Source organism: Peromyscus californicus, unplaced genomic scaffold, assembly GCF_007827085.1.
Source record: "Peromyscus californicus insignis strain IS unplaced genomic scaffold, ASM782708v3 Scaffold_20__1_contigs__length_68692818, whole genome shotgun sequence".
Lineage (NCBI taxonomy): Eukaryota > Metazoa > Chordata > Mammalia > Rodentia > Cricetidae > Peromyscus > Peromyscus californicus.
Genome location: NW_026294503.1, coordinates 3525290 through 3543742, shown reverse-complemented (window position 1 = coordinate 3543742; position 18453 = coordinate 3525290). Strand labels below are relative to the sequence as shown.

The following is an 18453-nucleotide window of genomic DNA, read 5'->3' as shown; positions in this document are numbered from 1 at the left end:
TCTTAAACTGACTGTGGCCTTTGGATTCTCTTCACTCCTTACATGTCCACACTGGGAGCATATTCTCTCCTCCTGTTTTAAAGAGAAGCTGTTTTCTGTCAGTCTCTGGAACATGGAATAGTGCTGTGGGATGGTCTGTATGTCAAGTGTGTTGCTGATTGGTCAATAAATAAATCACTGATTGACCATTGGCTAGGCAGGAAGTATAGGCGGGACAAGGAGGAGAATAAAGCTGGGAAGTGGAAGGCTGAGTCAGAGAGACACTGCCAGCCACCATGATGACAAACAGCATGTGAAGATGCCGGTAAGCCACGAGCCACGTGGCAAGGTATAGATTAATGGAAATGGATTAATTTAAGCTGTAAGAACAGTTAGCAAGAAGCCTGCCATGGTCATACAGTTTGTAACCAATATAAGTCTCTGTGTTTACTTGGTTGGGTCTGAGCATCTGTGGGACTGGCAGGTGAGAGAGATTTGTCCTGACTGTGGGCCAGGCAGGAAAACTCTAGCTACAGAATAGGAATTAGTCTTCAGGTGAAACCTGGTCTAAAGAGCAATGTCGTCACAGACCTGCTGGCTGGAGTTAGCACTGAGTACCACAAAGGGTTTGAGCACTGACTACTAGGATAGTCCTCCAACTGGTGTGGGCTCAGTCTTGTGCCAGCCTTTTCCTTCAGTTTCTGAAGCAGAGTTCAGATTTCATTTATATAAATTGTTGTAAAATTAATTCCTGCCTTCAAAGTATAAGACTTGAAAAATATGTAAATGTGCAGTATAGCCCACTTCAGTAGTGAACTTGAATATTCTCAAGCATTTATATTTTTAGCCAGACATGGTGGCGCACGCCTTTAATCCCAGTACTGGGGAGGCAGAAGCAGGGGGATCTATGAGTTCCAGGCCAGCCTGGTCTACACAGTGAGTTCCAGGACAGCCAGGGATATATAAAGGGACCTTGCCTAAAAAAAAAAAAAAAACAAAACACAACACAACAAAACAAAATAAAACAAAACAAAAACCCCAAAAACAAAAAATAAAATGAGTTTATGTATTTTTAAATATTAACTTAATTTGACCAGTTTTTATTTGATATTATAAATAAATACCAAACTGTTTTAAAACTACCACAGCACATTTTATGTTATTTTTAAATTACTTAATAGTTTTATGCATTTCTTTTTCTTATCAAGCAGATAATTTTAATATTATGAATTTTTCTAATATATATTACCTTTTCTATTAGTGAATGAAGTATAATGAAGTAATGTATAGAAAAAATATTTTTAAGGTGAACCAGCAGAAAAAGAAATGGAAAATAACAGAAAGGGTTAGTAATCGTGATAGTAAATTATGTGGTTTGTAGGCTTTTGAGTCTGAGATTTGTTATAGTTTCATCGTAACATATTGAACCTTAAATTTGTTTTTTTCAATAAACAGGGCACCACGATTTTGTGTTACTCATTCACCTTCAACAAAGAATGCGAGTGCTGAACTGAAATTCTGGCGCCTCCGTCAAGAGAAACCAAGGAAGGATGTTGATCCTTTCCCACAGATGGCTACCCTCCTGCCATTAAGACCAAAGTCTTGCATTCCACAGGTTCCTGAGGTCCAGGTAGGGTGTCCAGTATGTGAACTACTCTTTAGTAACTGCACAGTTCACATCTATCCTTGGGTGTTTGCCAACTGCTGTGAATGAATGTGAATTACACCCTACAGGGTTACATGTTTGGGCAATTTGTCTCCACTTGGCACTATTTAGGAAGGTTGTGGAACCTTTAAAGGTGGGGACATGTTGTAGGAAGTGGGTCACTGGGGCTGGATCCTGAAGGCTTATTGGCCAGGCCCCACTTCCTGTTCACACTCTGCTTCCTGAAGGTGGGTGCAGTGTGATCAGCCAGCTTCAGGTTCTCACCACCATGCCTTCCCCACCATGATGGAGTGAATCGCTCTGGAGCTGTGAGTCCAAATACCACCTTCCTCCCCTGAGTTGCCATTATTAGCATAATTCATCAGAGCAATGAGAAATGACCAAGGCAGCCATGGATACTGGCATTTATCACAAGTTCTTGCTGTTGCAGCATACACACCACCTCAGGTAGGAAGGAAGGGAAGGCCCTGTGTGTTCAGTGAGCAGAGAGATCCTTCTGACATAACAGCCATGCCACTCACTTGTCTGCTGGAAGTTCTCCACTTAGAATAAGATTTGAAAACTGTGCATGGCTGTGCAGGTCCCTGCTAGCCTCGCCCCCTCATTTCCCAGTTTACTCCAACCCAGTCACACTGGTTTCTTTGCTTGTCATTGAACATCAATGGAACCTACAGGGCTTGGCACTCTCTGTTCCCTGTGTTTGATGCACCTTTGCTACACAGCCATGAATCTTACCTCTCACATCCTTTGAATGGCAGCTCATCCATCACTTAATGAGAGAACTGTCTTCCACATAAGCTCTCACATACAGAACATCCTCCATTGTTGTCTGTGCCCTTTGCCCTGACTTGCTTTGCTTTATTGAATTTACAGTCATATGATTCACCTGTTTGTTGCCTTTTACCTCCTTCTAGAATACAAGGGAATTCTCTGTGTTGAGTGCGTGTCCTTAGAACAGCCTAGCATAGAATAGTCCTGTAGTATATATAGTAGGAATTGAGTAGACAGGCTGAAAGCAGCACACCAAAACCAAAGGAAGGGAACTGGGCACACAGTAAAGAATCAAAAGACAGGAAGATGAGGGGAAAGTCTGAAAAGAGACGGTAATTGAAGGAAATAGTAAGTAACCTTATGTGTTTTCTCACATTGATGCACTGACCTCAGTGGTAAGGGCCCTCACTCATCTTTACTGCCTTAAGGGTATCACAGAATATTCTGTTACTGGACACAGCCACACAGAACTGCCCCACGGCTGTTTTAGTCAGCATGTCTCATTTTGAAGGCAGCAAGATGTGTAACACATTTTCAGTGTCATCAGCAGGGTCACAGCGTCTCTTTCTCTGCGGTTTCAGAACTCCAGGTACACATTAGAAATCTCCCCAGGAAATTTCCAAGTATGCCAGTTCGCAGATTGATGTCATTGTCCTGGGAAAGCTTGGGCTCACTCTGAAACCAATGAGTTGGCTTAGAACCTACATCTCCAGCCCCATGTGAACATGAAAGCCACGAATTAGAACCTGTGTTTTAATAAAATTCTAGGTGATTTATGTGTTCAGCATTGCTGCTAGTAGGTGGTTTTTAGTGTCACCCAAAGAACCTGTGCAGAGACCCTGGGTTTCACCAGAGATCAAGAATCAGTAGGACTTACATTTCTAATTCCCTCTCCCGAGTGATGTTCTTGTCACTAGAGACCACACTTTTCATTATTTTATTACCCATTTTATTGTTTTCTTATCCATTTTTTCCTTTTTCCTGACCTGCTTTTTGCCTTGAGGCCCTACCACACGCCTGTGCACTGAGTGTCTTAGCCCATGCAGTTTACCCACACTAGGTAAAGACATGTCTTACAGGCACAGTACAGTGAGCATGCCATCTGTTGATATCTGATGATTTAGATAAACATCATCAAACTGAGCAGTTGTAGAGGAGAAAAAACGTAAGTGACACATTAAGAAAAGACGCTCCAGTGAGTGGGCAGTGTCCGAGGAGTGGAGAGAGCTTAGTTTGTGTGGAAAGTAACATAAACCAGACTTGTCTGCCACTTCTCTATACTCTTCCTGAGGTGAGCACCGCCACCACGTGATGTGTTCTGATCCCATTCAACATGCTCTATCACTCCTTGGCAGAAAATGCTCTGAGAAGTGAAACTTTTTTTTTTTTTTTGCTTTTTCAAGACAGGGTTTCTCTGTGTAGTTTTGTGCCTTTCCTGGATCTCGCTCTGTAGACCAGGCTGGCTTCAAACTCAAAGAGATCTGCCTGCCTCTGCCTCCTGAGAGCTGGGATTAAAAGCATGTGCCACCACCGCCCGGCGAGAAGTGGAACTTTTATAACCAGTAAATTATGGTCTTTTTAATATGTAGTCCTACAAATTTGGCACATGGATACATACAGTGTGTAAGCATCAACACATTCACAGTGAAGGGTAATTCCTCTTCTGTTTTATTGTGACTTGTAGCTGGAAGTTTTCCTGTGTCCCGCCCAGTCCTGCAGTCACTCAGACCCCAGTAAACACAAAGAGGCTTATATTAATTACAAACTGTATGCTCTAAGGCAGGTCTCTTGCTAGTTAACTCTTACCTTAAATTAACCCATAACTATTAACTATGTATCGCCACATGTTCCATGGCTTTACTTACATCCCATTATATGCTCCTTGGGCGGCTGGCTCACATCTCTCCCCTCTGCCTTTCTTCTCTCTGTGTATCTGTCTGGATTTCCTGCCTGCCTCTAAGCTGCCTTGCCAGAGGCCAAACAGCTGTCAGCCAATCACAGCAGCACATATTCACAGCCTGCAGAAAGACATCCCCAGCAGCGACTTGTTAGTTTTCTCCCATCATTTACTCTATTCTCTTCTTATTTAAATTACATTTGTTTGTTCACTTTGTGTGTGTGTGAAATGCCACAGAGCACTCTGGGGGCTTCAGAGGACAACTTGCGGAGTTGACTCTCTCCTTCCACTATGTGGGTCCCTGGGACTGAACTCAGGCTGTCAGGGTTGGCAGTATGCACCCCTACCTGCTGAACCATCTCTCTGCTGTTCCTATGGCTGCCAGCTAAGAAACAACATCCAAACTCGAAGACTTGAGCCAACATGCTGAAGCGATGACTCAGTGGTTAAGAGCACTTGTCTTATAGAAGGACTGGGTTTTGTTTCCAGCATCTACATAAGGCAGCTCACCAATATCTGTAACTCCAGTTTCAGAGGATCTGATGCTCTCTTCTGGCTTCTGTGTGCACTTACACAAGTGTGCTATGCATACATATACATTCAGGCATGTGTGTGTGTACACACACACACACACACTCAAATCCAAAAACTTACCAACAGGATTTTCCATGTATTATACACTTAAACTATGTTTTAATTTAATTTTAAATGAGGAGGGGCTGGAGAGATGGCTCAGTGGTTAAGAGAATTTGCTGCTCTTCCAGAGGACCTGAGTTCAGCTCCCAGTACCTAGCTTATAACTGTATACAACTCCAGCTCCAGAGGATCTTCTGACCTCTGAGAGCATACACACACACACACACACACACACACACACACACACACACACACACACACACACTTAAAAAATAATGTATGGACCAGGCATGGTGATGTACACCTTAAATCCTAGCACTTGAGAGGCAGAGGCAGGCAGATCTGTGAGTTTGAGGCTAGCCTGGTCTCCATAGTGAGTCCCAGGACAGCCAGGTCTACATGGTGAGACCCTGCCTCGAATACATAAATAAAAATGATTTCATAGCCTCGAGATTACTCTGCCTCCTTCTCCCACCCTAGACCCTGGAAGCTACTGTTCTATTTTCTATTTCTATAAATTTAACCATATTTATATAATATATGTTTACTTATAAGGTCAGCCTCTTATAGTATTTCTCATTAACAGTTGCTTAATACTTAAAACTATTTGTAATTTGTTTGAGACAGGGACTTGCTGTGTAGCCCAGGCTGGCCTTGAGCTTGTGACCTTCTTGCCTCAGCCTCCCGGGTGCTGGGATTATAGACAAGCACCACACCCCCAGGCTTAACCTGAAGCTCCACCAGCGAAGAGCAGCTGAGCCCATTTCCTGAGCACCGTTCTCTTTCCCGTGGCTGGCTTTTCTTCTCTTTTGCTAGTGGTCCCCTCCGCTGTCCCACTCACTATTCTTTATCCAAGGTCTCTCTTGGAGCTTGCCTGAGCGCTCCCAGCTGCCCTTGGTGCACAGTTTTCCTTATACTCTTGTTAAAAAGAATATACTTTATTACTTTTGTATGTATGGGTACTTTGTTTGCATGTATAACTGTGTACTGTGAGCATGCCAGAAGAGAGCTTCAAATCCCTTGGGACTGGAAGTACAGACAGATGTGAGCCACTACGTGAGTGCCAGGCCCTCTCGAAGAGCAACCAGTTAAGACCAGCTCATAACTGTTGAGCCATCTTTCCTGCTTGTTCCATTAGAAACTTTTAAGAATGAGAAAAATAACTATAAACATAAAATGTCCTGAAAAGGAAAGATGCAGTACTATTAAATTCTAGATCCCTTGTTATAGCTAAGCAAGCATGTTGGTTTTATTTCCCTGCCTACCACTTCCTGGTGCTCTCCCACACAAGTTTTAAACCTATGTTCTGGAAGAAGGGATGGCTGCCGAGTTCTTTCCCAGGAAGGAGTCTGCCTCTATGGTCCTAGAAGTAAGGACTTAGCCAGCCTCTGGTTCCTCTTATTGCCTGAACTGCTATTGTATTTCACTCGGCCTGTCCCATAAAACCTGCCTGTTTAAGAGGGTAGCGTTTCTATTTCAATGAGATATTTAGTAGGCAGTAGAGGGAAGCTTAAAGTCTAGAGATAAAACAAGCTTGAGGTATATGTGCAGAACTTTATTCTCTCTGTTTTCCTTTTGCTCATTTTCCATTTCACTATCTTCTCACTTTAGGGAGAAGAAATCGGTTTATTTCAACAATCTAAATCTAAGAAATTATCAAGAGTAAGCACAGGGGCTCAAAAATTTGGGAGGAGCGAGTCCTTGCATCCAGTTCCTTCTAAGGATGATGGGCCAGAGAAAGGGTAGGTTCAGGTTGTTTTTAATGTTAAGTGCAGTCGTTTATTGGTTTTTAATATGAATTCTTAGGATTCAGTAATAGGTGTTGGAGGCTCAGGATTGACCTGCCTACACTAAGTTAGAAGAGACGGTGTTGGTGTCCAGCCACAGTCAGGACTTGTAAGTGACCTCCCAGGAGGGCCTTCTAATACTTACTGGGCTCTCTTCTAGTCCAGGTTTTCTCAAGTTTGAGAACCTGGACCTGAAGAGCATTGGCACCACTAAAACAGGGCACTGTCTTCCTGCTCCTGTTTCCTCACTTTATATCACTCCAAATTCCCAGTGAGATGTTTTCTTTATCCGGAAGAATATCCTTTGATATTAGCTTTGGACAATTCTTTATTTTGTAATGTATTACTTGACATTTGTTCTTTTTTACTGAAGTAAAATTCATTGTTGCTAACAATAAAGTTAGCAACTGAAATGATGTGAAGTGATACAGTCTGGTTTTCAGCGTGTTTACAAAGTCGTCCTGCCACCACCACGGTGTAAGTCCTGTGTCTCATTCATATATACGGATGGAGACAAATTCAGAACCTGTATCTCATTCATATATACGGATGGAGACAAATTCAGAACCTGTATCTCATTCATATATACGGATGGAGACAAATTCAGAACCTGTATCTCATTCATACATATGGAGGAAGACAAATTCAGAACCTGTGATTCATTCATATACACAGAGGAAGACAAATTCAGAACCTGTATCTCATTCATATATATGGAGGAAGACAAATTCAGAGCCTGTATCTCATTCATATACACGGATGGAGACAAATTCAGAACCTGTGTCTCATTCATATACACGGATGGAGACAAATTCAGAACCTGTATCTCATTCATACATATGGAGGAAGACAAATTCAGAGCCTGTATCTCATTCATATACACAGAGGAAGACAAATTCAGAACCTGTATCTCATTCATATACATGGAGGAAGACAAATTCAGAACCTATATCTCATTCATATATATGGAGGAAGACAAATTCAGAACCTGTATCTCATTCATATACACAGATGAAGACAAATTCAGAACCTGTATTTCATTCATATGTACGGATGAAGACAAATTCAGAGCCGCTAAGTTCTTTTAGGCATTACACAATTGTCTCTGTTAGGAATTGTAACAATTTGTTATCTTTCTGGTATGAATGAGAGTGACATCTTCATGATACTGTCACCAACATGATATATGTTACCTTTGATGTGCACATAGACTTTAGAAATTTCTCTTCACTGAAGTTGAACTTTTCATTTAAGAACCATTTTACATTAGTTTTTGTAAACCTGTGCTCAGAAACAGGAAAAATAAAGTTGGAGGAAGGAGATGATCCATTCAGTTATAGGAAAAGCCTATATGAATATAGATATATAAGTTATAGGTACAGCAAATCATATGTAATATGTGGCAATGGTGTATATTTAATTAGAATTAAATGAATGAATGTAGAGTTTAAAGTCCTCTTGATGGCTGAGTCAAAAGTATATTCGGTTCCAGGTTTTCCATATCCTTGCCAACAAAAATTTTGTGTGTTAAAACTGTTAATGTTACCATAATAAAAGTCTAATACATTAGGATATGCTTGAGATATTTATGACCAAAACAACTGAAGGAAGGAAGGGTTTGGAGCCCAGAAAAGCCCGAGAGGAACTCTGAGTCACTGAGTGTCTAGTAAGGTGGAGTGGGTGAGGCAGCAGAAGAGACCTACAGAGGCCCGAGGAGTGGACGACACACACACGCGGAGCAGCACAGTGTCCTGGAGGACAAAGCGGGATTTTAAGGGAGTGTATTGCAAAGTAGGCGGGTTAAATGCTTGCTTTTCCATGACAAAGAGATTGACTAATAACCAATACTGACTTCATGAATTCAAGGCCAGATGGTAGTACCTGGAAAAATATTTTGAAGGTGAAAATGAACCAATTAGTACAGATCACCCTTCTTTGAACTTTTTATTTTGAGAGAAGTGTAGTTTACATGTTATTATCAGAAAGGAAACTGGGCCTGGTGGAGGGACCTGTTATCCCAACTATTTGAGAAGTTAAGCAGCAGGTCAAGACCAGTCTGGACTGCCCAACGAGTTCAAGGCAGGCCTGGGCTGCAGATGAGACTTTGTCTCAAAATAAAGAGCAAAAATATGCAGTGCTGAAGAGATGGCTCATGGTTAAGAGCATGTGTTCTTCTTGCCAGGGGACCCAGGTTCAGTTCCCCACACCCACATTGGCAGATCACAACCATCTATAACTCCTATCCCAAGGGATCTGATACTGTCTTCTGACCACCTTAGACACCAGGCATGCATGTGGTGCATATCCATGCAGGTAAACACGCACATAAATTAAAAATTGTTAAATAAGTAAAAAACAAAACAGGGAAGCATATATATTTTTGTTACCATGTTTGCTTTTAAACATGGGATGCTGAGTTCAGTGCTCAATGCTAAGGTCAGGGTCAGGGAGTCTTGAATAATTACAGCATTAGAAACAAGAGACATTCACATAGCCCATTCTGTTAGCAATGGTATGTAAATGGAATCATGACAGTACAACCTTTTTTTTTTTTTTTGTCAGAGCTGAGGACCGAACCCAGGGCCTTGTGCTTGCTAGGCAAGCACTCTACCACTGAGCTAAATCTCCAACCCCGACAGTACAACCTTTTGAACTTGACCTTATTCACTCAGCATGATTCCCATGATTGCATGTATCCACAGTTTGTTCCTCTAATGCAGAATAATATTCCATAATTTATTCTTTTTTTAATTTGTGCATACTTGGGCTTGGTGGCACATGCCTATAACCCCGGCACTCAGGATGCTGAAGCAGGAGGATGGTGAGTTTTAAGTCAATGTGGGCTACCTTGTCTTGAACACTTACATGAGACATGGAGCTAGAAGTAAGAGTAACAGCCCCAAGGCGCTCAGCTCGTAGCTGTTTCGCTGCTGACCTGGGGTGGAGACTGGGCTGCTCTCAGCTTTGATTAAAGAAGTTTCCCTTGGCGGTCGACAATAGTCAGAACAGAGATGCGTAACTGATGGAAGTGCTCAACCCTAAAGGGGATCTTTATCGACACCAGCCCAGACTCAGGGAGCACCAAGAAGAGGAGGCAGAAGGCATTTCAGAGCTGGAGGGCGGGGAGGAGTGCTATAAATGCTGTCTTCTGGGTGTGCCCTGACCCCACACTACCAGTGGTTACATGATCAAGCAGTTAAAGTTCCCCACAAAGATGAAGGAGATGCTCACCAGTCTCGTCCTTCATTGAGGAGCTATTGGGAGGTGAGACTGCTGGGGGAGGGGGAGTCTTCTTTGAAGGTGTAACCACTGGTAGACGTGGACGTCCCATATCCATGTACACATGGGCAGCCCTAACTGGCTGTAACAAGGGAAAAAGAAGACATGAGTTATGAGGGAGAGGACTTGGGGGAAGTTGAGGGAGACAAATGGAAGGTGGAAATGATTATATTTCATTGTATACAAGTGTGAAATTTGCAGAGTAAATATATAATAAAATAAATAGATGAGGGTTTTTTTTGTTGAAAAATTCACCTCTCTGAGAATTATCATATATATTTATGTTATTGGTTTCAGATTTGTTTGAACACAATAAAAGCATTTTTTGTACTAATAAGTAAAAGAAAAAGAATAGCATGCCAGGTGTGGTGATACACTTTGGAGGCAAAGACAGGTGAATTTCTATGAGTTGGAGACCAGCCTAGTGTGGTGTACACAGTGAATTCCAGGCCACCAAGACAGCACAGTGAGACCCTGTCTCGAAAAAAATGTTAGGAAGAGAATAATAGTCTAAAGTCAATGGATGTGGAGGATAAAGTTTAAAGTTTGATTTTTAAATATTTCATTTTTAAGGCTATTTTGAATGAAATGTTTTATTTTTGTTCTGTCCATTGTTAGTATACAGAAATAATTTATTTTTGTGCATTTAGCTTATATCATGTGATCTAACTGAACTCAATTATTAGTGTTAGCAGGGTTTTTTTTCTGTAGACACTGTATATTATCTGAGAGTAAAGATCATTTGTGGTGATATATTGTGTCTCCCAATATATTGTCCACCCTAATAAAGCTTATCTGAGGATCAGAGGAAAAAGCCAGCCACTATATTAAACAGTCAGGCAATGGTAGCACACACCTTTAATTCTAGCATTCAGAAGGCAGGGATCCATCTGGATCTTTGTGAGTTCAAGGCCACACTGGGAACAGAGCCAGGTGTGGTGGCACATGCTTTAAATTCCAACACTAGTTAACCATAAAGGTCTGGAGGTCTGTACAGACAGACAGGAAGTGACAGAGCTGGTCAGAAAGAGGAAGTGATGCAGCTGGGTGGAGAGAAGAAATAAGATGGTAGAACAGAAAGGCACACAGGTGTGGGTATACAGGAAGTAGCTCTCTCTGGAAGCTGAGGAGTTGGTGAGGTGAGGTTGGCTGTGGCTTGTCCTATTCCTCTGGTCTCTCAGTTTTTCACCCCAATGTCTAGCTCCAGGTTTTTTATTTATAAGACTATTTAGCAATTCATCTTACAATTATTTTAACATTTTTCCCCCCACTCAAGACACCTTTTGTTTCTTTCCTTGCCCTATCTGGGCCAGACTTTAAGGCTTTCCTGTTCACAGTTTTAGGGGAAAAATTCATGTTTTACTTGTGGTGATATTTTGTTTGTGCTCTAACAAATAATGCTTGCCTGGAGATCAGAATACAGAGCTAGCCACTAGTTAACCATAGAGGCCAGGCAGTGGTGGCATACACCTCTAATCCCAGCACTTGAGATCTCATGCCTTTGATCTGAGTACTTGGGAGGCACATGCCTTTAATCCCAGCACTAGGGAGGAGGGAACAGGAAGTGATATAGCTGGGTGGAGAGAGGAATATAAGGCAGGCAGAGACAGGGGTTTGGCCCTTTCAGGCTGAGGTATTGGTGAGGTAAGAGGTGGCTGCGGGTTGCTCATCTCTCTGATTTTTCAGCATTTACCCCAATATCTGGCTCTGGGTTTTTATTATTAAGACCCAATTAGAATTTGTGCTACATCTGGTGTCCAACTTTTGGGGCATGAATTCATGAAAGCTGCTTGCCTGTGGCTTTACAGCCACTGGCACAGACTGGAGCTGCACATGACTGGAATCACTACCCTACCAGCTAAGTTTTTGTTACAGCCTCTTTGCAACAAGCTTCACAGGCACGTGGGCTCAATATGCTGCTGGAGTTAGCCTCTCAACACCAGCCAACTCTGTCTTTAGGCAGCTCCAGCTGCACATATTTCTTCCCCATGATCCCCTATGTGCATTTTTCAGACAGTGGGTTCCCTCTCCCAGTGGGTTGTGGGGTTTTCCTGGACCCCCTCCTTGTGCTGCTGACAAACTAGGTAGCTGCCCTGAAAACCTGCTTGGGCTTCTACTGTTCTACACAGAAGCAGTCGACCTCACATCTTCACTGTCATTGTCAGTAAAGGTGAGACAGGCAGATTTGGTGAGACAATTGGGATTTCTTAAAGGGGAGAATAAGTTAAAAAAAAAGACACAGAGAGATTTTTTCCCCCACATTAAAAATTGGGAACACTCTTATAATGGAGGGAGTTAGGTCTCTGTATATAATTTGCTGGATGGTTTGAAAATGGAACTGTTACATGAGAGAATAATTAATGTAGATTGGATTTATGTAATGCCAATTATAAGTATTGTCAGTTTTATCATTTTTGCTTTATCACTAAAAAGTTGGTTAATATAAGTGCTAAGATACAAGTTTTAGAAAATCTTATTAAAAACAGATCATCAGACCCAGACAGAGGAATGTAAAGGAGAACCAATTTTAGTGTTGCATTACAAGGTTAGAGAGAAACATCCTAATGTTTTCAAACAGCCAACCTTAATTTATCCAGTAGCCTTACAGGAACTGCCAAATGATAGATATACCCAAGGCTGTGTAAGAGCTGAACGTACTCTTGTGCAAATGTTAGACTTAAGGAGATTCAAGGAAGTGGTAGTCTTACATGGCGTGCATTCACCTTTTGTAAAGCAGATGTTAAAATTGTGGTCAACTTGTAATAGATTATCCCTCAAGACTGGAGAAACTTGGTTATAGCAATCTTGGAGCCTGGTGCTCAATTACAATAGAGGACCTGGTGGAAAGATTAGGCTAAGATCATTGAACAACAAAGTAGGGCTAGAGGTATGGAAATCTCCCAAGATCAACTCTTAGAGAGGGAGATTATGCTAATGTAGAAAGCCAGTCTCTATATGATGACCACACCCTGGCTTTATGCCACACAGCAGTCTTGAAAGCTTGGGACAGAATTGAAGAAGAAAGAAAAATGAGCCATTTACTAAAGTTATACAGGGCCCAAAAGAAAACTTCACTAATTTCTTACAAAGATTGACTTCAGCAGTAAATAAAATGATAACAAATCCAGAAACTAGGCAAATAATAATTGAATCTTTGGCTTTTGAAAATGATAATGCACAATGCAAAAGGATAATTAGGCCTTTAAAGGAAAGATCAGCACCCTTAGAGGAATGGATCCAAGATATAATCAATATTGAATTTCATGACCATGATGATGCTTGGACAGGAGAGGTGATTTCCAGAAGTTGGAAGAAAAATTGAAATGTCAGGTGTTTCAACTATGGTAAATAAGGTCACCTAAAAATGAATTGTAAACAGGGTGTTCTTAGAAACAATGTTTTTTTTTTTTAAAGAAACAATTTACAATTGCTTCTAGATTATGCAGAAGGTGTGGCAACGGCAGGCATTGGACTAATGAATGTAGATCAACAAGGGACAGACAAGGTAACCCTTTGCCATCATGAAACACCTTGGGGGGCCTTTCACAGGCCCCCATTGGTTCAGTGATTTCCTGTCATTGTGGAGGAAACACCTTCTCAGAGCAATTAAAGCCTGTTGTAAGAAACCATACTGCTCTGGATGATAGGACAGCTATAAAAGAGGGAACAAAAAAAATCAGGAGAAACCATAAAGCTAATATTTTGGCAAACTTCTATAAATGAACAAAGACCAAAATTAAAACTGTGAATAAATAATATCATCATTGAAGGTAGACACAGGTGTGGACATAACAAAATTGCACCAGAATCTTGGCATTCAAATTGGCCTCTTCAGGAGGTAACTGTTCAGGTTTTAGGGATTGGAATGTTATCTCAGGTAAAATGGAGTGTGAGATGGGTTGAATGTATAGGGCCAGAAGGACAGAGAGAAAAATTAAAGCCATATGTGGCTAACATAACAATGAATTTATGGGGATGTGATTGATTACAGTAATGGAATACTCAGATTAACATTCCTCCAATCTCAGAAATAAACCATAAATTAATGTATGTTTCTGGGAAATATATTAGAAGGTATTATAAAGAACAGTTACATACCATTCAAGTTGTACAAGAAGAGGGCATAACAGCTGCTGATCTTTCAAAGGCACCAACAGCCCTACCTTTAAAATTGTTGACAGACAAACCTGTATGGGTTGAGCAATGGCCTTTGATGTCAGTGAAACTACAGGCCTTAGGACAGCTGGCAAGAGAGGCTAAATTCTCAGCATATTGAAGAATCAACCAAACCTTAGAATTCTTCTGTATTTGTTATTAAAAAGAAATCTGGAAAACGGAGACTGGTAACAGATCTAAGAGCTGTTAACAAAGTAATTCAGCCAATGGGCTCTCTGCAGCCTGGCATTCCTCTGCCTTCTCTGTTACCTAAAGGATGGCCTCTTATAGTTATCAATTTAAAAGACTGTTTCTTCACTATACCTTTACAAGAAAAAGACAGAAAAAAATTTGCCTTCACAGTGCCTACTTATAATAATTCTCAGCCTGTTAAGAGATATTAATGGAAGGTTCTCCTATAAGGGATGTTAAATAACCCCACCCTGTGTCAATATTTTGTATGACATCCATTGGAAATGATACATAAACAGTTTCCTCAATCTATAGGTTATGATTACATGGACAACATCTTACTAGATGATTCAAATGCAGATACCTTAGAAAGAATGTTTGAAGAAGTAAACAAAATTTTACCTTGTTGGAGATTTCAAATTATTCCTGAAAAAGTATAAAGAGGAGATTCTATTAATTATTTAGGATACAAAATAGGTCTCCAAAAATTAGACCCCAAAAAGGTGCAAATTAGGAGAGGTTGATTGTGGACTCTTAATGACTTTCAAAGATTGCTAGGAGACATTCCCAGTCTATGACCCACTATTGAGGTAAAAAATGATGAACTGAGTAATTTGTTCAAAATCTTAAATGGTGAGAAGGACTTAAATAGTCCAAGAGAATTATCAGCTGAAGCTGAGAGAGAATTGGTTTTGGTGGAAAAGAAATTACAGGATGTACATGTGGAGCATTTGGATCCAGAGCTTGATTGCATTCTGTTTATTTTACCCTCTATGCATTCTCCTACAGGAATATTAATGCAGAGGAAAGGTATTATCTTAGAATGGATCTTTTTACCACATGAACAGAGTAAAAAATTAAAAAGTTATGTTTATTTTAAAAAGGAAAATTGAAACTTCATCAATTGGCAGGAATAGACCCAGCAGAAATTGTAGTACCCTTTACTAATGATGAAATTGACAAATTATGGGCAGAAAGTGAACCTTGGCAAAGAGCTTGCAATAATTTTTTGGGAGAAATTAACAAATATCCCCAAAGCAAGAAAAATAAATTTATAAAGAGAATTAACTGGATTCTTCCTCATATTATATGGAGAACACTAATTTCTGGAGCCCTTACATTTTATACTGATGCAAACAAATCAAGAAAAGCAGGTTATAAATCAGGAAATTTAAGTAAAGTGGCTCAAAGTCCTTATGATTCTGTCCAAAAAGTCAGAATTATATGCTATTCTGATGGTATTGGTGAATTTTACAGAACTTCTTAACATAGTTACTGGCTCTAAGTATGTAGAAAGAGTTGTTTTACACATTAAAACTGCTGAATTTATTCTTGATGAGTGAGAATTAACTTCATTATTTATTCAATTACAAAAAATAATCAGGAATAGGAATCATCCCTTATATATAACACACATCCAGTCCCATATTGGTCTGCCAGGCCCTCTAGCACAAGGTAATGATGAAATTGATCAACTACTTGTAGGAAATATCCTGGAGGCCTCAGAGTTTCATAAAAAATACCATGTCAATAACAAGGGTTTGAAAAAGGATTTTTCCATCACTTGGCAACAAGCTAATGAAATGACAAGGAAATGTCCTACTTGTTCTTTATACAACCAAACTCTACTACCTGTAGGAAGTAATCTAAAGAGTACTCAAAGGAATGAAATATGGTAGATGGATGTGTTTTATTTTGTAGAATTTGGAAAATTAAAATATGTACAACACACCATTGATACCTATTCAGGATTTCAATGGGCAACTGCTTTGAGTTCTAAAAAGGCTGACTCTGTAATTACAAATTTGTTAGAAGTTATGGCCATCATGGGAATACCTGTATAAATAAGACCAACAATGCTCCAGCATATGTCTCTAGTAAAATGAAACAGGTTTTTTTTTGCTTATTATAATATAAAGCAGATTAGGGGTATACCACACAAACCTACAGGGCAAACAGTTATAGAAAGATCAAATTGAATGCTAAAGGATATACTAAATAAATAGAAAGAAAATAGATTACATAATGCTTTATTAACTTTGAGTTTTCTCAATGCTAATGATAAAGGAATGATAGCTGAGGAGAAGCATTGGATAATAGGAAAAAAATTGCTGAATTAAATTATCCTGTATACTTTAAAGATGTGCTGACCTCAGAATGGAAACCAAGATGAATGTTATGTTGGGGAAGAGGTTTTGCTTTTGTTTCCACAGGAGAAGAAAAGCTTCAGATACCATCAAAATTGATAAAGATTCAATTTTAACAAGAGAGACCTCTTAATTAGGAGAGATGATGGTTAATCAAATAGTGTGGCTGTTCAATATAAACCAACTTTAAGACTTAACAAATGCTTTTCAGTTGTTCAGCTATAACTTGCCAAAAGGGAACCTCCCCAAAATTAGGGTTGGGGAAGTGTTTTGTTTTTGTCTTTTCAGGAGACTGAAGGCTAAGGAATCTAAACAACATTGGACAAATGAGACATGTGAAGAAAAAGGACAAATCATCCAGAAAAAATGTCCCAAGAAAAAAAAGTAAATTGGCCTATTGGTATATCACATCTCAAACAGGATAAAATTTTATAAATCTTCATAAATGTTTGTTTCTATTGTTCGCTACAGATACAGGAAGAAAATGGTCTTTTTGTAGTTCCAGTTCAATTGAAAATTAAAGCTGGCTTTGGAGTTGGAGTGTGGCTCTCTCCCCTAAACCCAACGATGCTTGTTAAAGTAAAATCCAAAATCTCTGTGTCAAAAGAGCCACCTGATATGGGACAGGAGCAAAACCAAAATTAGGAACTATTCTATTGCCACTAATCTCATAATCCTTTGGTTTTATTTTTAACTCTTTAAAGCTTTTCTTAAAGTTTAAATATCCCAAAACTTATAGATTAATATACACATTAATATGTGTGTGTGTACTTTAAACTTTTTTTCATGATATTAATGGTCATAAAGAATACTAATTCTAGAAAAAGGCTTCATCTAGTTTCCTGTACATAATTTCGGGTTTGAGTCTCTATTTGGTAACTAGGAATTAAGTTTTTGTACCCTGGATGTACATAACAAATATTGATCCTTTAACCTCTTTGAGATCTGCTGCATATGACATTTAAAATGTTCAAGTTTTCGGCAGTGAACCATGGCCATACCTAACAGTGACCTTTGAAGTCTCCAAAAGGATGATGGGGCCCCACAACGACAATTCCACCAGGACTGTGATAACACCACTATGCTTAAAAACACCACCTAAAATTTGGCTTTGGACTACAAACTGCTCAGGACAATTTGAGGACATGATCCAGCTTCACGGACTACTCTAGCCAGGACTTGAGATGAGCCCTACACCTTCCCATTACACAGAGACTGGGCAACGAATGATACAGCTACCTCTCCCAGGACTTGACAATTAACCCAAAATTTTCTTTTCAGAATCCCCTAAAGATGCCATTGCCCCCAGACAGCAGGGAGTAATTTTAAGAACATGACGCCCACATTCCCAAGAGGTGGGGTGGGTGGTTTTTGGTCATTCGATGGGTTATAGATATTTGCCATTGTTTAGGGTGGTTGGTTACAAGTTGTTATTGGTAATAGTTTTTAAAAAATACTGAACAAAGGAGATTAGATTCAAGGTTCTTATTCTGAAAAAAAAGAAGAAAGGAGGATATAAAAATGGTAGGATAAAAGGGTAGATTATTGAATCTAGTTTTAAAAAGCAACTACTTGCTTAAAATATTTTACATTGATATGGATCTTTGTATATTGATACAAAGTTAAGATTATTTTTGTTAGAACATACTGTACATACATTTCTAATCTTATTCAAGTTATTGTACCTATACATCTCATTTAACAATGTAATGCAAATTACTAGTCCTTGAAAGTTATTATTACAAACTATTTAAGATAATAAAGAAATGCAGGTTAGTAATTATTCACCTATTACAATCAATCTTGTAGTCATAGTATTTTTTTAAGGTCAAACAGATATATTTTATATAGACAGGTCATCGTCAAACACTTCAGAGATCTACAGAATATGGCATTTAAGATGTTTTAATGACATAAGGTTTTTTTTTTTATGACAATGAGACA

At 39.6% G+C, this 18453-nt stretch overlaps 1 protein-coding gene across 1 annotated transcript in view; it reads left to right on the top strand.

Moving 5' to 3' along the window:
- Positions 1-18453, top strand: part of Rgs22 (regulator of G protein signaling 22) — a 137807-nt gene that overhangs the window by 59670 nt on the left and 59684 nt on the right. The window contains 2 exon segments of the mRNA XM_052747618.1: positions 1435-1609; positions 6561-6691. Of these exon segments, the coding sequence (XP_052603578.1) occupies positions 1435-1609; positions 6561-6691 (306 nt within the window).